Source organism: Saccopteryx leptura, chromosome X, assembly GCF_036850995.1.
Source record: "Saccopteryx leptura isolate mSacLep1 chromosome X, mSacLep1_pri_phased_curated, whole genome shotgun sequence".
NCBI classification, from domain to species: Eukaryota; Metazoa; Chordata; class Mammalia; order Chiroptera; family Emballonuridae; genus Saccopteryx; species Saccopteryx leptura.
In genome coordinates this window covers 31,401,453-31,422,991 of record NC_089516.1, presented here as the reverse complement: position 1 = coordinate 31,422,991, position 21,539 = coordinate 31,401,453, and the positions used below count along the sequence as shown (strand labels likewise).

At 41.5% G+C, this 21,539-nt stretch overlaps 1 protein-coding gene across 2 annotated transcripts in view; it reads left to right on the top strand.

Moving 5' to 3' along the window:
- The window catches only part of SRPX (sushi repeat containing protein X-linked), a 91,621-nt gene that overhangs the window by 55,383 nt on the left and 14,699 nt on the right, over nucleotides 1-21,539 (top strand). For both annotated transcript variants that reach the window (XM_066356402.1, XM_066356401.1), the window contains 6 exons: nucleotides 688-864; nucleotides 12,394-12,520; nucleotides 15,338-15,459; nucleotides 16,193-16,372; nucleotides 18,602-18,735; nucleotides 21,038-21,159. In XM_066356402.1, the coding sequence (XP_066212499.1) occupies nucleotides 688-864; nucleotides 12,394-12,520; nucleotides 15,338-15,459; nucleotides 16,193-16,372; nucleotides 18,602-18,735; nucleotides 21,038-21,159 (862 nt within the window). The remainder of the gene's footprint in view (nucleotides 1-687; nucleotides 865-12,393; nucleotides 12,521-15,337; nucleotides 15,460-16,192; nucleotides 16,373-18,601; nucleotides 18,736-21,037; nucleotides 21,160-21,539) is intronic.

The following is a 21,539-nucleotide window of genomic DNA, read 5'->3' as shown; positions in this document are numbered from 1 at the left end:
TACCTTGAGTGGTTTCCTCCCTTCCCCTGTTCTGCCTTCCCTCTCCTCCCTAGTCTCCCCTGGGAGCACTTTCTTATTAAATCCCTTGCACACAAATCCTTGTCTCAAGATCTGCTGCTAAGGAACCCAACTGTAATGCCAGTGGCTGAGGCCAGGCAGATCCACACTGGATTCAGGCAGATGGTAGGGGAAGTGCAGAACCGGAAAGTGATGGGCCATTTCTGTTTATTAGAATCTCGCAACAGCAGATGACCAACCAAGCAGGAAAAATCGCTTCTCAGGGCAGCAGGTCAACAAACAGAAAAATAGCCTCTCACAGTGGTGGGCAGGCAATCCGCAATTCACAATCCGCCCTAAATGAAAGCACCAATAGCCTTATATAGACTATACACACATGCCTCTGCCTCATGGTCATGCACTAATCATGCAAAGTGAAAGCAAGTGAGCCTAACATAGCTGTTTTCCCAACAACTTAAGACATTAGCTTAGCTGGACTGCCAACCTGAGCCACTTTGATACAAAACTTTGTGTCTCTTCTGTGTGACATGCAACCATCCATTGTTTCTCTAATTCTAACCATTTGGTATTTAGATTAACTTTTCACCCTATGCTTTCAGAGTTTCAGGACTCTAAAACTCTATGGACAAAAGCTACAGAATGCTGAATATCTGGTTTTCTGTTTTTCAGAAAAACGATGTCCTACCCTTTCCATGCCAGCAAATGGAGGGTTCAAGTGTTTAGATGGTGCCTACTTTAACTCTCGGTGTGAGTACTATTGCTCACCAGGATACACACTAAAAGGGGAGCGGACAGTCACGTGTATGGACAACAAGGCCTGGAGTGGCCAACCAGCCTCTTGTGTTGGTAAGAAAATATCACAGCCTAACCAGGTGGTATTGCAGTGGATAGAGCATCTGACTGGGATGCAGAGGACCCAGGTTCGAAATCCTGAGGTTACTGCTTGAGTGCAAGCTCATTTGGCTTGAGCGCAGGCTCACCAGCTTGAGTTGCAGGGTCGCTGGCTTGAGCGTGGGATCATAGACATGACCCCATGGTTGCTGGCTTGAGCCCAAAGGTTGCTGGCTTGAAGCCCAAGGTCACTGGGTTGAGCCCTAGGTCACTGGCTTGAGCAAGGGGTCACTCTCTTTGCTGTAGTCAAGGCACATAATGAGAAAAGAGTCAGTGAACAACTCAGGTGCCACAATGAAGAGTTGATGCTTTTCATCTCTCTCCCTTCCTGCCTGTCTGTCCCTATCTGTCCCTCTCTCTGTCTTTCTCTCTGTCTCTATCACCAAAAGAAAGGAAAGATAGGAAGGAAGGAAGGAAGAAAGGAAGGAAGGAAGGAAGGAAGGAAGGAAGGAAGGAAGGAAGGAAGGAAGGGAGGGAGGGAGGGAGGGAGGGAGGGAGGGAGGGAAGAAATATCATAGCCCTTAGGAGGCACATACTTTGGAATGAACAGGGATCGTCTGTCCAGTGGATTTGAAAGGAAGCACCAGTATCCATGTGTAAAGCATAAGCACTCAGCTTTGCTTTCAGTAACTTTCATCATCCCTAGTTCTTTGACTTAGCCCAGGTCTAACCTCAGTCTCTATCCTCCCTAGCTGACTTCACAGCTGATGACTTTCATCTGACGTCTGTCTCTTTTTTTGGCTTGCTATGGAGGCAGCTTTATGCTGGCAGAGGGAGGGCACACTCCTGCTGCTTTAGATCAGGGATCTGCCTTGTAGCATTGAGCAGAGTTATTGACACTTGCAGGGACGGTCCTGCCGAGAACATCTGTGTCTTTCACACAGCAGATGTAGTTCCTTTGTCATTGATTCTAGTAGTCAGCAAGCACTTAGTTTGCTATGGATATTTTACTTTACTCCGATTTGGATATTTTACTTACTCTGGGTTTGTTGAACAGTAGTTCTCATAGTGTGATTCTGGCAGCATCACCTGGAATCTCTTTAGAAATGCAAATTATCAGCTCTGCTGAATCTGAAACTCTGGGGGTGGGCCCAGCACTTTTCCTGTAATGAGCCCTCCAGGGGATTCTAAAGTGCTTCGAGAGCTACTGATCTGAGGCAGTGCTTCTCAAACTTTAATGTGCATCAGAACCACCTGGGGACCTTGGTAGATATGCAGATTCTAATCCACAGGCCTGGGGTGGGCCTGGGATTCTGGGTCATGCTCTATTGCCAAGGTCTCTGAACCTTGGCACAGTGAACATTTGGGGCCAGATAATTATTTGTCATGGTGTCCTGTCCTCTGCACTATGGAATACTTGGCAGATCTTTGGTTTTTACTTACTACATGTCAGTAACTTTTTCCTTATCCTAATTGTGACAACCAAAAATGTCTCAGACATTGTCAAATATCCCATGGAAGGAGGAGGAGAGGAAAGAGAAAAATCACTCCTCCTTTGAGAATTACTGGTGTACGAGCATGGATCCCCTCCCTGGCTACTTACTGGAATCACCTGAGTATCTTTTATTTTATTTTTAAATATTTATTTCTTTTTATTACATTTATTGGAATGACAATGGTTAACAAATTCTACAGGTTTCAGGTGCACAATTCTATAACACATTATCTGGAATCACCTGAAAATCTTTTAGATGCTAGTCGTCCTTGGTCTTACCCGAGAGATTCTATTTATTGAGCCTGTTGTGGGACAGCTGGAGGGGGAAACTGGCATTATAAGAAGTATCTCAGGTGGTTTTCACTTGCAGCCAAAACTGTGGAACACTGTGAGCAGTGGTTCTGGCAGTAGGGTCCCCTGACCAGCAGCCTCTTAGGAGAATTTGTTAGAAATGCAAAGTCCTTCACTCCAGGTCTACAGGATTAGAAACTCTGGGGTGGGTCCTAGCCATCTGCATTTTCACAGACCTTCCAGGGGACTCTGATGCTCTAAAGTTTGAGAACCAGCCTTAGAAGATTAAATTATACTCCAAATTGTGCCATTGGACCAGCAGCATCAGCACCAGCAGGAAGCATGTTAGAAGTGTGGAATTTAGGGACCCATCTCAAACCTGGCATATCAAAATCGACACTTTAAGAAGATCCCCAGGGGATTCATATGCCCTTAAAATGTAGAGGCAGACTGCTCTAGGTAATGGCTTTCAACTCTGATTGCCATTATAATCTGAATCTCTGGGGCCCTGCTGTTTTTCCAAAGCTCTCTCATAAACTGTTACAGCTACCAGGACCCACCCTTACAGAGCATTCTAGTCCAATCTCCCTTTCTACAGGTGAGGTATACAGTTAATCTGACTTGGTCAAGATCACATGGAGCCAAGCCTATTTCCAGACTCTCAAATCCAAGATCTCTGAATCCAGGGACAGCTCTGACATTGAGCTGCTAAGTCAGCTGGCCATAGGAGCTTCTGGGATCTGCCCATTCTCTAGAGATCTATTCAGCTGTTTGCTAATGTGCTTTACCATGAGGACTCCTTCCTGATTACTCAGTGTCTGATGCAGATACTTCAGGAGTAAGACTGAAATTAGATGCTACCCTCTGGGGGGCAGATATGCAACAACTCCTCGAATCTTGGTCTCCAGGGTGTCTTCATGATGACACACTCTGTCTTTACTGTTAGCATCAGCCATTTTCACTCTGCAGTTATGAGATTAATAAGCTATATATAGCCAAAGGACCTGGCTCAAGGCATGATCAAAACCCTTCTATACCCGAGTCACAGCCTGATCCATACCTTGTATCCATTTGACAAGAGCATCAAGTCCAAGTAATTACTCATATAACTGACTCATATTTATTCTAGGCATCTATTTTACTAAGATTTAGGTAGGAGTTAGTATTGGTCGGTAATTGGGAAAACAGAACCCACTCTAGATATTTCAAACAGAGGAGGATTTACGATAGGGAATTGATTACAAAAGTATAGGAAGAACTGGAGGAGCAAAAGAGGAAAACTGTTACCAGAGATTAGTTACAGCAGAAAGCCATTCCAACCAAGGCCTGCAGGGGCAAAAGTGGGGTGGTAATGTTACCCAAAGTTCATAAGCCCACCGTTGATGCTGACATTTCTATAACTGCCACCGTCATTGAGGACAATGAAGTCAGGAGCCTGCATTGCTGCTGATATTTCAGGAGTCCGGGGAAACCCTCATTGATGATCCTAACAGAAGCATAATGGCTCCCACCTTCTTCCTGCCTGTGTTCTCAGGAGAGTGTCTCTCTTTGGCAAACTTTTCTGGCACCTAGCTGGGAAATATAACTTTGAGACTTTTAGTTCAGTCAGTTAAGGGGAGAGTATAGAAAAACAGTATGAACAGAATATGTGGCCCAGCAGCCTTTTTCTGAAGTTTTAAACATCTCCTCCAGAATCATTGCAGTTGTCAGTGAAAAGAAGACTGCAGAGAAATCCTGGTGAATGGGTGCAGGGAGAATGGCGTTGAGGCTATGAACTCTGAACATGTTTCTCATAAAGGATATAACCTAGGCCAGATGTTCAGGTCAAAGGGGCCCCTCACAGATGTTCCTTTCAGTATGTCCCCTGTGATTTGATATGTGCAAGCTAGTTCTTCCAAACAATTAAAAAAAAATTATGCTCTCCTCCCTCACATTGGAAGGGGCAGAGGTGATGGGAGGAGATGCTCAAAACTCTTTCTGTTAAGCAAGCATTAGCAAAGTGTTCTCTAGGGATCGCACAGTTCAGATGTCCAGATTGTGTGGAAGAATGGGAAGAAAATGCTAATTACTCTTAAAAAGCAACAAGCAGATCTTAAGCTGGACCAGATGGGCCTGGAACCTTCCCAGAGGGAGAGAGAAAGAACTACAAAGTGGACCCCAATTTCAGGGAATTATATTGGAGTTTGCCAGGGAAAGATTGAGGAATAGTTGGGGGAAAAGAAATTGTGTATGAAATTAGGTGGGAGTGTGTAAAAGGGCACCAGTGAGCCACAAGAGAGCATAGAGCTCCCAGGAAAGAGAGAAATGGACAAAGCAGGCAGGCAATTCTTTTTTTTTTTATTTTTATTTTGGTGACAGATAAATTGGAGTTTGTTCCCACTTAATTTTACTACAGGGATATCACTGACTCTTGGCTTTGAATGTATTAAGTTGGTTTAATAAGTTTGTGTGTTGGTGGACTAGGAGGTCCTTGAACATAACTCAGAGCCTCAGCCTATTTTAGGAGCTGACACGTGGCTGAGTAGTTCCCAGATTTCCACACAACCTTAAACAGTGCGTCTTGGCCAGAGCTATGCTGAGTGCTGAGGAAATTGTCCTACTTCTCCTCCAGACCTGGATGGAAGAGAAAATGCTGGGCTGATTTTTGACTCAGGGGTGGTCAGTTCTGTGGTCTAGCCAATTTGAAAGTACCACAAAGCTAAGATTAATTCTCTTATGCAGACCACACTCTGGCAGTGAATTCAAATCCACAGTTATTTCAGAAACAGATATAGATTGAAATAAGTCAATGTGGGAGAAAAAATATAGCAAATTTTAGGAGGGTAAAATATTTGAAGAACTACAACTTTCATTGGTATAAAAATAAGTCAACTTTAGAATGTAACAACTATTGTTCTGGGGAAATATTTTTTCATCCTTTCCATTTTAAGTTATTTTTAGGTACATTGGCATTTAGATAGAGCAAAGGACAGTTAAAATTGCAAGTCTTCATCAAGAGACCAGGTTTTGATAATACATGATCTCTCTAGGCCAACACTTTCCTAGGCTAAAAGAAGAAGAAGAAAAAAATAAAGTTCAAAAAACCATGAATAATGAAAACACAGTAAATTTCTTTTGACCTCCAGAGAGCCCCTGATTCAGTTGTTTTAATGAAGAACAATATATAAACAAAGCTGGTTTTTGAATTTGCTTGCTTTACATTTCCTAAAGTAGAATAGAGGGAGAGTTAACCCAAATGAAACTTGGGAATAAAAAATTTATAAGATTTAAGGTATGCAAATTGATGGAATACTTTTCTGGCTTCTCAACTATCTGACAGCTTGATTTTCCCAATGACCCACAGGTAAGTTTGCTGGGCTGCACCACAGTATTTACAGAAATTTAGTTGAAGATACAAGCATCGTGGGGCTAAGAATAAAGTTATCACTGTATCGTTGTAGATGACTGTAAGAAATGACAATTTTTTCCTGGGCGGAAAAATACACATTGTTTGCAAACTTCCAGGAAACTAGTTTTAGTTTAGATACCACCTGATAGAGTGACATACTGGCCCACTTTTTACCTGACATGGTTTGTTAGTGCAAACTAAACAGGTGAAATTTTAGTGCGTATCTCCAATATAAACATGTCACCAATTAATTTTTAGTTGGCCATCTTTCTGGTAATATTGACTCTTAATTGTGGAATTTATCACTCCCATTATTGCCTATTTTATTTTCCATTTGGAAAACCTTTCTAACATATTAAATGGTGAAAAGAAAAAAAAGAAACCACTTCCCTGAGACATTTATAGGATTGTACTCTAGCTGTGGGGAGCAAACAATTAGAAAAGTTTTCAGGGTCCAGGTTTTTTTCTGCCTTTGGTAGTCACACTCTCCTGGTGCTCTGTGACACAATCACTTCCTTCCTTCATCATCAAACTATTTTATATTTGGATCAACATTCCATTGCTACACAACATGGCACACACAACTTAGTGGCTTCAAACAACCATGTTATTGCTCATGATTGTTTGGGTTGAGAATTTGAACGGCTCTCAGTGGAGACAGCTCATGCTTGTTCCACATAGTGACTGACTGGATCTAGAGGATCCAAGATGGCTTCACTCACATCTCTGGCATCTCAGTTGGAAGTGGCTGTACTGGCTGGGGTTTGTCTGAGTCTCTTTCGCTCTTTCTTCATTCGTAATTTCTCTTCCTTTATATGTGGTCTCTCCAGTCGGATATTTGGACTTCCTTAGATTGGATCTGGTTTCTAAGATAGAAAAAGTAGAAGTTATCAAACTCTTTAAGGGCATAGGCCTGAGACTGGCATACAGTCACTTCCCTTGCATTTTATTAGTCAAAGCAAGTCACAAGACTGACACAGGATGGGAAATAGATTCTATATCTTGGTAGAAGGAGCAGCAAATATGTAAGGGGATTATGGATAGCCATCTTTGCAGGAAATTTACCATGGTATTTTTTTTTAACTCAGTGCTTGGAAATCATTAGTGAAATATATCTTGAAAGATTCCATGCACGGTACTATATAGGAGTAATTTGAAAAAAATGGGTGTGATTGCTTATATATCATTCAGATACTATTAACAAGGCCAACATTACAATGCTTTAAACAAGATAGGAGTTACATTCTCGTATAAATGTTTGTCCTTAAGCAGTCCAGGGCAGCATCCTAGGCCCAAGTTCCTTCTCACTTGTTCTTTCATACTCAACTTGCAGCTCATTTCACAGTCTAACAGGGGTCTCCAAACTTTTTACACAGGGGGCCAGTTCACTGTCCCTCAGACCATTGGAGGGCTGCCACATACAGTGGTCCTCTCACTGACCACCAATGAAAGAGGTGCCCCTTCCAGAAGTGCAGTGGGGGCTGAATAAATGGCCTCAGGGGGCCGCATTGCGGCCCGCGGGCCGTAGTTTGGGGACGCCTGGAAGATGACTACCACAGCTCCCCACCACATTCACATTCAAACCAGGGTAGAGGAGGAGAAAAAGATCAGGCTACATTCCAGAATCTGCACATGTTACTTTTCCTCACAACCCATCACATGGCCACCCCTAACTTCAAGGAAGGCTGGGAAATGTAGTCTTTATTCTGGAAAGCCAAAGCCCCAGGCAAAGTTCTTTAGCTGAAAAAGAAGAGAGATCAGATAGTGGGTGAGCATCCACCAATCTCTGCCACATTAACTGTATAGATTGAGAAAAAGTTGATGTGAAAGATCTAGGGATAAGAGAAGTGAGAGAAGCAGCAATTAACGAGCTAGTTTGAATGGGATATGTGGACAGTCAGAGAGGAAGGGGCATTAAATTGAGCCTATTCGCTAGGAGAAGTTGTGACAACCCTTCATTGGGATAAAAATATCATCATGCCTTAGAATGGGTTGGAGAAAAAGGAACCCACGCCAGGCAGCCTCAAATAAAAGTTATTGTCATATTGTGAAGCATAATCATATCTCTAGCAGTCATCTTCAAACGTAGATTTCCACTGGAAAACACTAAGTAAACATTTTAGTATATAGTTAATATATAGCCTTAGTTTAAAAGTTTTTTGTTTGTTTGTTTGTTTTTTGCTTGTTACCTGGTTAGATGTGTTAAGGATCCCAAGGACATATAGTTCAGCTTCTTAGATAAACAGAAGTTAATACAGTGCAATAAGTTTGTTTCTGGTATTTTATATGCAGAGAAGAAACTAGAGCACAGAGGAGGGACACAGTCTGTCAGATGTCTCCAATGAATGGGGAAAAGGCTAGGATTTTCAAGAGAGTTTCAGAATTTCCACACAATAACTGGCTCCATGGGCATCCTGACCCAATAGGGAATCATCATTATGTTTCTATAACAACTTTGTCTGTTTCATTCATGGAAATTTATAATAACATAAAAAGCAATGATAGCCACAGCTATATAATAATAGGCTTAGGTTTCTGGAGCATCTGCAAAGGGCAGCCAGCTGTTCTCATCAGCTGAAAGAGAGGTCATGATACTTAAGGTTGCAATAGAATCCAGTCCTGCTGTTGCTGCTCTTTAAAGATTTAGGGGGAAGCTGTAGCAAGCAACCAAAAAAGAATGTGTGTGCAGAGGTTGGAGGAAAACACTAGGTCAAAAGCAGGCAGATACCCAGAAATGTTTGGCTTATTGAAATAATTTTAAAATATTTGATCATGTCTCAAAATCCCAGACCACAAGGAAACTCCAAAAGTAAGGAAATGCTTTCCAATCTATAAATGGGGATGATAATAACACTCCTTAGTCTAGTGGGTGGTTGTGAGAATTCAGTGAAATAATGTGGAAATAGTACTTAGCATGATGTAGGCATATAGGAAGATACAGTAAATATTAGCTATTATTTTTAGTAATTTGTTTTTTTGTTTGTTTCTTGTTTGGAAAAGCACTGCTTCTGAAATACTAGGCCAGTTTTAACTGATCATTGTTAGCTAGCATAAGCTGGCTTTGTGAAACTCTGGAATTCATCACCCAGGTAACCAAATTTGGAACTTGTTTGCTCACAATGTCAGTATGTCTAGTTGACACAGAGAACAACTTAGTATATCATCCAGATGTTTAGTTCACCTGACACAGCAACTAAGACAGTCTCTTCACTCTAACAATGTTACTCCAAGGAAAAGTGGTAGCACAATGTAATCTTACACTGAAATCGATCTCCTCTCCTCCAGCCTCCCCTTTTGCTTTAATGTTTTTCTTTTAAGAAAAAAAAAACTTTGTTGAATTTATTGGGGTAACATTGGTTAATGAAATTATATAGGTTTTAGTTGTATAATTCTATAATACATCGTCTGTACATTGTGTTGTTGATTCACTACCACAAGTTTCCTTTCATCACCTTTACCCTCTTCTACCTCCCCCCTTTGGTAATCACCCTTTCCCTCTGGTAATCATCACACTATTGTCTGTGTCTGAGTTTTTGTTTGTTTGTTTGTTTGTTTGTTTTTGCTTAATCTCTTCACCTTTTTCACCCAGTCCCCTAAATCCCTCCCCTCTGAAAGCTGTCAGTCCTGCTTTCCATTTATAAGTCTGTCTCTATTTTGCTTGTTACTGAATTTCGTTCATTAGATTCCACATATGAGTGAAATCATATGCTACTTGTCATTCTCTGACTGGCTTATTTCACTTAGCATAAGGCTCTCCAGGTCCATCCACGCTGTTGCAAAAGGTAATATTTTCTTTTTCATGGCTGGGTACTATTTCATTCTGTAAAGGCACCACAGCCTTTTTTCATCTGCTCATTTACTGATGGACGCTTGGACTTTGAATTTAAAAATAAATAAATATGCTGGCCCTGGCCGGTTGGCTCAGCGGTAGAGCGTCGGCCTGGCGTGTGGGGGACCCGGGTTCGATTCCAGGCCAGGGCACATAGGAGAAGCACCCATTTGCTTCTCCACCCCCACCCCCTCCTTCCTCTCTGTCTCTCTCTTCCCCTCCTGCAGCCAAGGCTCCATTGGAGCAGAGATGGCCCGGGCGCTGGGGATGGCTCCTTGGCCTCTGCCCCAGGCGCTAGAGTGGCTCTGGTCGCGGCAGAGCGACGCCCAGGAGGGGCAGAGCATCGCCCCCTGGTGGGCAGAGCGTCGCCCCTGGTGGGCGTGCCGGGTGGATCCCGGTCGGGCGCATGCGGGAGTCTGTCTGACTGTCTCTCCCCGTTTCCAGCTTCAGAAAAAAAATATATATGCTTTCTATGATGAAATTGCCAGCTATATTTGACCAATAGGAGGAAGATATTGTATACTTGTCTTTCTGATTCACCCTAATCTGTGAAATGTTTGTCTGAATTATGAAAGTGTGTCTTCTATTACCTACAGTAGTAAAAAAAATATTTAAAAAAACTTAGTAACTGAAATTAGACACTAAATGCATTTTAAGCAACTTCCATTTGATCATAATACTATATATTTTATTTTATTAATTCTAAGAAAGATAGTTTTTTACTCTGTAATCTCCCTGAAATTGGGATGCAATCAATAGTGACTTAGATTCAATAAAATATGGTGGTTATTTTAGTATTAGTGTATTAAGTCTGTAAATTGACACTCTATTGAACATGATATAGAATAAAAATAAATTTGGATAGCTGAAGGCAAAACTGTTTAACAAATGATTAATAATTTTTTACCCTAAATAAAAAGAGAAGTTATTAGAAAAAGGAGACAGTATATGAAGATTTTACTTGGTGCATTTAGTCTCTCAATGATATTTCTGATTCAGAATCAAATAACATTTAATTTTCATTTGTGTTGTGGTAACATTTAAATACTTAACACTTGATATGTAAAGCAATGTGCACCTGAATGTTGTTAATTTGCCATGCCCTCTTGAAATGCATTCTCTGCCTGTTCAAAATCATCAATTAGAATTTGTTAATGTTCAAACTCTATTTCTTTTATTTTCACGTTGGCTATAATAAGATAAAATTCCACGCAATGTAGAACTGACATCTCATTTATTTCTAGCGCTCATTATCAACCCATCCTTGATAGTGAGGGGGCAGAAATTTCATTACCATACTGGGGAAATTTTGAAGGTCTTTGGAGGAACATAGCCAAGGTAAAACTACTGTCCCAAAACACAAACTGTAGGTGTGACCCAGTGGCAGTTAGAGGGGAGTGTGGACCCAGACAGACCACTCTTCATTTTAAGATGTTGAAGAATATGTTGGTAATGATACAGCCAGAGGAGAGAGGGCTTGCGTCAGAAGTAAGTGCTCTGACTTGGGTTTTAATTCATACTGTCACTGTCAACATTCATGACCTTAAATCACTTAAGTTCTCTGAGCCTCAGTTTCTACATATGTAAAATGAGAGCATTTGGATGGCTCCTGTAAGCCTCTGTAGCATTTTCTTTTACCTCTCCTGTAGCAATGCTATTTCTACCTCATGTCATATTTCATGTGTGCTGACATAATCCCTTTAATGGACTGTAAACTCTTTGAGGAGCATATGATTCTCTTACCTTTGTGCACCTCAACTCCAGTAGTTGGGGTGATGCCTTTGGTAAGGCAGGCATTTACTAAAGATTTATTGCCTTGAATTAAATCACTGATGATAGCTAAGGTACCTTTCTCTAATATTCTATGATGCTGTTGTTGGTTTTTTTTTTGTTTTTTTTTTTAATAATTTTATTTTTTTTAATGGGGTGACATCAATAAATCAGGATACATATATTCAAAGATAACAAGTCCAGGTTATCTTGTCGTTCAATTATGTTGCATACCCACCACCCAAAGTCAGATTGTCCTCTGTCACCTTCTATCTTGTTTTCTTTGTGCCCCTCCCCACCCCCTTTCCCTCTCCCATTCCCCCCTCCCCCCCCCGTAACCACCACACTCTTATCAATGTCTCTTAGTTTCACTATTATGTCCCACCTACGTATGGAATAATACAGTTATGATGCTGTTTTTAAAGCAGGAGAGACACACCACAGCTGGGTTATGGCCATATTGCCAGGTCAGTAAGCATAATTTGGAAACATGGGGAAAAAAAGCTATAGCTAATTATGCCATAAGACACCTAGCAAGGCCTGTGGATTGCAGGTTTAGTGATGTACATGTGAGTACCTATATAATCTTCAAAACTCAACAAGAGAGAAGATGCAAGGTGAAGGTAGGGAAGAGAAATACAGAGAGGGTAGACAAGCCCTTCAAAAATCAGGAGTGCCAAGAGCTTTGAGCATGTCATATGGTGGGTGTCAAACCCCAAGTTGACAAGATAGTTCTTGATGATGGTGAGAATACTACGGTTATATTTTCAGATATGGAACCTCCTAGAATCAAGTGCCCAAGTGTGAAGGAACGCATTGCCGAACCCAATAAGCTGACAGTCCGGGTGTCCTGGGATACCCCTGAGGGAAGAGATACAGCAGACGGCATTCTAACCGAGTAAGTTAAACTTGGCAGATGGAATACTGTTACCTCTTTTACATGAGATGTTTACTACCCAGAGTGGGGAAGTGTATCTACACCAGTCTATTGATGCTTTCAAATTTGGTACAGCACTCTGTTAGTTATTCTTCATTTATGCTTTATTTTTTTTCATAGTTGTCTTCGCCACCTGATATGATAACTTTTTTACTGATGTATTTGCTTACTGTCATGTTCCCAGTGTCCAGAACCATGCTTAGCACATAGTTGTTACTCAGTCAGTATTTGTTGAAGAAAGGAAGTTAAGAAGGGGTAATAGGAAGAAGCAAAGAGGAGGGACAGGAAGAGGGAAGCCACTTGGTTAATTCAGGGGTAGAATCACTACCATTGCCTGCAGGCCTTTCTAAGCCATCACCCCACTGGAAACCTCTGTGTCTCACAAGCAGAGCCAGATGCTGCATCCCTTGTGCTCTGTGAATATGGTTTAATACAGTTCTTTCCACCACCACCCTTTTTGGGCACCTGTTTCTTTCAAAACTTTTGATTTTTAATTAATTTTCAAAAACTTATGACCACATTAAACATTTACAGAAGAATTTTATTAAAATAAAGAGTAGGAGTCTTCTTGCCTTCTTCCCTACCCCAGCTTCCCATTCTCCATGACCAATTGCATCTATAGTTTAACGTACATCCAAAATGCTTTTGAAGTTGGGTGATTCCATTTGGTGAAGTTAGCTACCTGTTTTTCTAATCTAGCATCTGGACCTGTACCCCTACAGCTATTTGGTTGGTCTCCATGTTCCCTGGAGGCCACTACTTCATGCCACCATGTTCATATGCGTGCCTTAAAGTTCATGGCCCTGTTACATTTCCCCACTGAGTTTCCTTCTGTGGAAAAAGGATACTTCTGAATTATCCCCTGGTGAGCCATACAGCAGGGGAAGTATTTCTCTAATTTTATCAACCCAGGCTGTGCAAGGGAAAACATTTTAAAGCAATTATTAGCAATAACATAAAATCCAGGAAGTGGTTGAATCTTCCATCCATAGCAGGATATTTTGTTTCTACACTCTGATAATTTTCTTCCAGTGTACCATCTAGCTTAGATAACATTACTAGTTTTTTTCCTGCTTGTAACTCCTAAAAAGTGAAAATCAAACTTCATTTAGAAAATTATTCATTTCCTGTTACATATACATATCACAAACCCTTAACAAGAAACGTTGGGCAATTCGTATTAAAAAATAAGTCACAGTTGGCATAATCAGGGATTGTGTTTTATTTATCTTTAAATCTTTGAGGCCTAGCACAATGCCTGAATCAACTCCTAAAATATAATAGGTTCTTTGATTTTTACAGCTGTGAATGAAATCCTATGTAATAAACACAAAATATCAGGTCACCAGATGACTCTATTCACCTTGGCCTTTTAATGGGTAATCTTTATTATGGTTATAAACGTGACATTTTAAAATGCGTCATAGTAGCCCCTTACCCCTCAGTTCAGAGCAGCTGTCTGCTTGCAGAGTTCTGAAGCCCAGAGTTGGCAGAGGCCTGGCGCAGGATGCTGTGGGGAGCGCGCTTTGGCAGAATGATTAAGTCAGAGAAGCAGTCATATCCTCTTTTCAGTTCTCTCGTTTGGGCTCCTTGCTTCTCTGGCATTCTCTGCGATCCCTTTGCCCCATGTCTTATGGAAGCTACTGTTATATACTCCCCTTCTAAAAGGGAAGGTTCTAGTGTCAAGCTCTGACAACTGCTTCCTGTGAGTTCCCTTATTTATTCCTTATGACTTATTTGCATGTCACAAATGAGATTAATCTCCAAGAGGTTAGCAGCCACTCATATTAGGTATGATGCCTCTCAGGTTTATCTGTGTTTCAGTCACGCTTCTTGAGGACCTTAAAGCATCTAAGACCCCAAACAACATGGCTCTAATGATGGGATTTCTGGCGCTTTCCCAATACCCCTCACTTCATACCTTGTAAACAACCACATTAGACAAGGTTCTAAGGTATGAGGTTCTCCTTAGTGGTAACAATGATAATTTTACATGTCCATTATTACCAAATATTCTCATTATTCTTAAGAACTGTAGAGAAAAATTATCTGTCTATTAAAAAACATACAAACAAAACCTGGCATTTGCTCATTCTGTACCTCCTGGTATTCTTATCAGACGGCCAAGAAGAAAGATGCCGGAGTCACCCTAGTTGGGTGATCTTGGGAAAGGTCTTAAACTGGTCAGTGCTACAATTGCCTCATCTGTGAAATAGAGATAATAATACCTACCTCATAAGATTACTGTGAGGATTAAATAAACCATATGTGAAGTTCCTAGAAACTTGCCTGACATATATAAAATTTGTATAAGTGCAAAGAACAATATCATCATCATCATCATCATCATCATCACCAAAGAATCTCAGTGAAGTTAACTTTTTTGCTCAGAAAAGGTCTCTACTGGCCCAGATAGAAAAAGAAAGCTCCAGCACCCCCTGCAGGCCCTAATTGCCAATGACTATCCCTGGGTTCTCAGCCTCCTCCATCCTCTGGTCTACTTTCCAGTGAGAGAAGTAAATATAACTTCCCAGGAATTGGAGACTTTCACTTTCTGCTCTCAGAATGCTCTTCCAAAGCAAGATAAATCTCAGAAAATTATATTCTTCAATAGATTTTTGTTCTTGTCAAACTGGCTTAGCGGTTGCCTCACTGTACTGTGGCATCTTCTGAGAGGTGCTCAACAAATGCTAATGATCATTAGGCCCACAATGGCCTAAGTGTTGGTAGGCCCATAATTATCGTCTTTGCTCTTTCTGTTTTCTTCTCCCCTTTAAGTGTTATCCTAAAAGGCCTCCCCCCAGGTTCGAATTTTCCAGAAGGAGACCACAAGATCCAGTACACAGTTTATGACCGAGCTGAGAACAAGGGCACTTGCAAATTTCGAGTTAAAGTAAGAGGTAAGAATACTGCTTATTAGCTTCCCCCACTCTTTACAAGAGCAAAGGGAAGCAGGCCCTCAAGCAAAAACCCTGTGTGAACATCCACTGCCGTATGGATACCTCCCAGCTTGGGTTCACCTCTGATGAGGCTGAAAAAATGTGCCATCCTAATGCTTGTATTTCACAATACAAACCGAGATGAGGTTCAGTTCTGGCAGCTTACTTAAGGAGTCTGAGAGAGCAATAAGCTAGTCTCACATGAGCCCACCCCTAGCTGTCCTAGAAAAATATTGTTTGATATCTTTTCCACCCCTGGGTTAGGGTGACCAGCTAAAGTGCAAGTCTTTCTATAAAGGAGGTTAGAAGCCCTCTAGATTGAGCCCCTTGCACCATGTTCTTGGTGTTCTAGAAACATTGGTCTACCTGAAAAACTGTTTTTAAGGTTTATTTTATGCCTCATGGAAACTAATTACTAAGTATTTTTACTCTTTACTCTTCTGCATTCAACCTTCTCATACAAAACATGGGGGGGGGGGGTTAAACCAGTTATCTCAGTGGTCTCAGTGGCATGAACAGTGACCATTCCAAGACCCACCCCATGGCCAGTTAGCTCTTCCTGCCTCCTCACTCATTTCATGTACTGATGTAGAAGCCTGATTACAAAGTTGGTGCATCTGAACCTTCACTTTACCTGATTATTCTGTGGAGGAGAGCTTAGCACTGAGACTCATCTTGGCTTGTGTCCCTACAGTCAGACGCTGTGGCAAACTCAATGCCCCGGATAATGGATACATGAAATGCTCCAGTGACGGGGATAATTATGGAGCCACCTGCGAGTTCTCCTGCATCGGTGGCTATGAGCTACAGGGTAGCCCTGCCCGAGTATGTCAATCTAACCTGGCTTGGTCTGGCACAGAGCCCACCTGTGCAGGTATGTCTGTAGCCCTCTTATCACAACAGCAGAATCTGAAAATCCTTTGGTTCTGGATTCCAGTATAGGGAGGAGGGGTTTCATAATACATACTTTGTATTTTTCTGAAGTTGGAAATGGGAGGCAGTCAGACTCCCGCATGCACCCAACCGGGATCCATACATACAGCATGCCCACCAGAGGGTGATGCTCTGCCCATCTGGGGCGTTGCTCTGCTGCAACCAGAGCCATTCTAGCGCCTGAGGCAGAGGCCATGGGGCCATCCTTAGCGCCCAGGCCAACTTTGCTCCAATGGAGCCTTGGCTGCGGGAGGGGAAGAGAGAGACAGAGAGGAAGGAGAGGGGGAGGGGTGGAGAAGCAGATGGGTGCCTCTCCTGTGTGCCCTGGCCGGGAATTGAACCCGGGACTCCTGCACGCCAGGCCGACACTCTACCACTGAGCCAACCGGCCAGGGCCCAATGTCATCACTCTTCATCTGACTGGTGAAAATAGTTTCTGGATCCTTGCTTCAGGTTATCTCTCCCACCCTCCTCCTTTGCCTCTACCTATCTTCTGACTTCTCTTTCATGTCCTCTAAGAATGAAGCTGGATGGGAACCCAGGATCATCCATTAGTGACACTATGAATCAGTAGCCTGCTCTAGCTACCTTTGTTCCTCCCTTCTACATTTGTAAGGATTTTTTATTTAAAGGCAGTGTACCATGAGTCCAGATAGCATAATGCCTATTTTCAATACTGGCTTGCAAGTCATATAGAACTTGCATATTTAGAACCCTTCCTCCTATGTCAAATGAGGAAGAAAATGCCTACTGTTAGAGTTGCAAAAATTAAATGAGGTCATCCACTAAGCAATGGAATAGAGCAGTGCCTGGCCCAGGGTACGCCCTCAATACATGTCAGATATTATTACTGAGGGGAAAAAACTTGAACTCGGTAGTGATAACAGTATGAAATTTGGACTAGTCAGAAAATTCTGGACATATCTCTTATTTAAATACTCTTATTTTTGTCTCTTTTCCCAGTCATTTATTCTCTTTATACTTTCCCTTTAATGTGAACCATTCAGAGTTAGATGAGAGAGGGAGAGAGACATGTTCACCATTAGCTAAGTACCTGAAGTTCTTCAATTTCATATATTAATGTAGAAGGAATATATCTGTTTGTTTTCCCTTCTCACTTTCTGAGGTTGGGAGAATAATGACCCCCTCCCCTCGATGTCCACATCCTAATCCCCAGAACTTTTGAACATATTGCCTGACATGGCAAAATGGACATTGCAGATATCATTAAGTAAGGATTTTGAGATGGAGAATGTATCCTGTATAATCCAGATGGGACCAATGTAATCACTAGGGTTTTATAAGAGGGAGGCTGACCTGCTATCATAACCAGAGAAAAAGATGAGGGAAGCAGAGATCAGAAAGACAAGAGATTTAAAGGCACATGCTGTTGGCTTTGAAGATGGAGGATGTGTCACAACTCAAAAAAGCAGGTGACCTCTACGTGTTGCAAAAGGCACAGAAACAGATTATCCCCTAGAGCTTCTGGGGGAATTTAGCCCTGCCAACACCTTGACTCTAACGCACTGAAGCCTATTTCAAACTCCTCATGGCCAGGACTGTAAGAAAATAAATTTGTGTGTTAAACCACTAAATTCCTGGTAATTTGTCACAGCAGTAAGAGAAAACTGATATATTTCCCCACTCCTCTACCAGTGCTCCTTGGGACCACCTCCTGCATAACTACTTAAAATTGAATCTTTTTTTTTTCTGAAGTGAGAAGTGGGGAGGCAGAGAGACAGACTCCCACATGCACCTGACCGGGATCCACCCAGTAAGCCCAATAGGGGGTGATGCTCTGCCCATCTGGGATGTTGCTCCATTGCAACCAGAGCCATTCTAGAGCCTGGGGCAGAAGCCATGGAACCATCCTCAGCACCTGGGCCAACTTTTCTCCAATGAAGCTTTGGCTGCAGGAGGGGAAGAGATAGAGAGGGGAAGGGTAGAGAAGCAGATGGGCGCTTCTCCTGTGTGTCCTGGCCAGGAATCGGACCCAGGACTTCCACATGCCAGGCCAATGTTCTACCATTGAGCAAACAGGCCAGAGCCATAATTGAATCTTTATCTCAGGGTCCACTTCTTTCATATACGGTTCTGTGTCTAATCATAGGCTATGTTGACCCAGAACAAGAAGAACATTTCTGACCTATCTGGCCCTTTCCAATTATAGCCATGAATGTCAATGTGGGCGTCAGAACAGCAGCTGCACTTCTGGATCAATTTTATGAGAAAAGGAGACTTCTCATTTTGTCTACACCCACAGCCCGAAACCTCCTCTACAGGCTGCAGCTGGGATTGCTGCAGGTGAGTCCTTGGGGCAAGACAAGGCAGGGGATATCTAACAGAAGGACCCAGTCACTTCAATAAAAGTAAAGGCCAGCTTCAATGCCTAATCCATTCACTGTGAACTTCAGGTACTGGCCCTTTAGAGTTACCATTGTTCATTTCTGGTTCTGATAACATCGACTCCCCAGCCCTAATCCAATCATTTTTCACCTAATGAGGTTAGTTTGCTGTCTCTAATAAGCCTCATTGACATGCTGTTCAGGCCCACCTAAAAAATGATTGTCATTGCTGAACCATTCAGGATATGCCTGGGCTGTAAATGATCAATCATTATCTCAAAAGACTCCCTTAAGGGACAAGGGAAATCCAGGCACCCTCAGGCCCTACATTCTACCCCTAGGAAGCTACTCTAACTCTCACAGAACTTCTCAGAGAGTGGTGGCCATCTTTAGAACACTGGTTCTCAAAGTGTGGTTCATGGACCAGTGACATCAGCATCACCTGGTAGCTCGCTAGAGCTGCAAATTCTCAAGGCCCATTCTAGACCTACTGGGTCAGAATCTACATTTTAATTAGACCAGGTGATTCTTAAGGATCTTAAAATTTGAGGAACAGTTTTCTAGGAAATGTGTCCCTCTCGGTTGTATAAATTTTGTAACTACTAAATGAGGCAATCAGTGTCTTTAAAAAACAACACCAACAACTAGAAACTGGAAGATTGAACTAGAACTTGCTTGATATTGTCCTTAAGATGGTTTGCAATAAGTATGGCTAATCTGATTGAATAAATACTGAAGAAGCAGGAAGTGCACTGGGTCATTGACATGGTGCTGCAATTTTTTTGAGGGATATTTCATTTATTATACTGAAGAGAACTAAGTGTTTACAACAATCTTGGTTTAATCAAAAGCTACAAACTTACTTCTCATTTAAGCATTAATACAGTAAATTCTAGTCTTTATTCTCCTCGTATACTTAAAGGACTTCCAATGAACTCTGAACAACCATACAAAATTTTTCAGGCTTCTTAGATAGGAACCCAATTTATTGTGTCCTCATCCCCAATCCCTGCTACCTTACCTCGATCCTTGTATCCCCTTGTCCCACCTAAGGGACTTGCTCTTCAGATAACACAAGTTCACACCACTCCATTTTGTGGGAAATTGGCCTTGCAGGCTATATTCCATGATCAAACATTTCCTGATATCTAATTATTCAATAGAAAAATAATTAACCCAAACAAAGTGCTTTTCCTCTATTTTGGTAAACTATGACTTTTGAAGATAAACTTTTATTGGAACACAGCCACACTTGATTTTTTTTGTGTGCATTGTCTGTGGCTGCTTGTGTACCTCAGTGGTGGTAAAATTGATTAGGACAAAGACCATCCAGCCTCTTAAAACCTAACATATTTATTATCTGGCCCTTTGCAGAAAAGGTCTGCTGACACCTGCCCTAATCTAGCCCATTCCTTTGGGTACCAGCTAAATTACCAGTCAACAGGTTGATTAAGATAGTTGGCATCAAATTGTTTATATGTGACCTCCCTTGACTCAATATATTTATATTTGTATCTTAACCAGAACTTTCAGGGAAAGGTTTGATTGACTTAGATGTTTCAGTTGGAATAATATATATATATTAACAATTCTGTCATTGCATCCAGGGTTGTTTCAGTGGAATTGTAATTTAAAAAATAGTGTTCTAATAATTCAAGAAGTTCAAATTAATTTTCTTGTTTAGGCATATTTGTCTTATGTTATTTTTTGTTCCCTATTGCCATTGCTGCTCCTGATGAGAGACCTCCTGGCACTTGACTGAGTGGCCATGTTTCTGAGTTTCTTGCCAAGGGCCAACTCAGAGAGCTGGAACCTTTTATTCTTGCTTCCCTGAATATTTGGGAATGGGGGATATAGAGCAAGGAATGTGAAGGGTGGACACAAGGTCATGTAAGTGTACTCTGGAAATATTCTTCTCTCCTTGCAATGAGAAATTTAGAATCCTCTAGGGATAGTATTGGACACTTTCTAGGAAATTTGGCTCAAGTAAAGATCTATTGCATCTGGAAAAACAGAGACTGTTTTGCTGAGGTATTAAAAATTTTATTGCCAAGCTATTTCTGAATTATTCCTCTAAGAAGATATTAAGGTTTTATAGTCACTGGTTTGACCCCAATTTTTCAACTTTTCAGGACAGTGTGGAGTGAGCAAATAAACTTCTAAAAACAGATAATTATGTTTTTGTCAGTCTGAGTTTGACATGAAAGTCTCTTTCTTCAGCTATGCTCATACCTCCCCTATTGTTTCATTTATTTATTCAGCAAGCACAGTGCAGCCTGGATCTTCGACATATCACTGTGATAGAGCTGGTAGGCGTGTTCCCGACCCTCATTGGCAGGATAGGAGCAAAGATGATGCCTCCAGCCCTAGCTCTGCAGCTCAGGTAGGGAGATTTCCTGTCCTTAAATTTTCTCCCCCGTAAAAGCACTTTAAAAAAAAAATCAGGTTCCCTGATTTCTTTCTAGTCAGTATTGATTCCAGGTAACTGTCAACCTTTAATTACTTTTATTATGGGACTATTATAACCATGTCAATTGGCTTGTTGCTTGTCAAAATGTATCATGCTATGATTAATTACCAGTGTTTTCTTCTTTCACCTTCGAACTAAGTGTTTTTATTTTGTCTTTGTTATTTTATTTTTTTCCTCTTGGTGAGAGTGGGATGGGTACAGGAAAGCCTATAAAAAGGACTTAAATAACCCTTGGTCTTATTAAGAAGGTAGGTAGGCACCCAATAATCCTTTCTAGGCTTGACCTCTTTTTT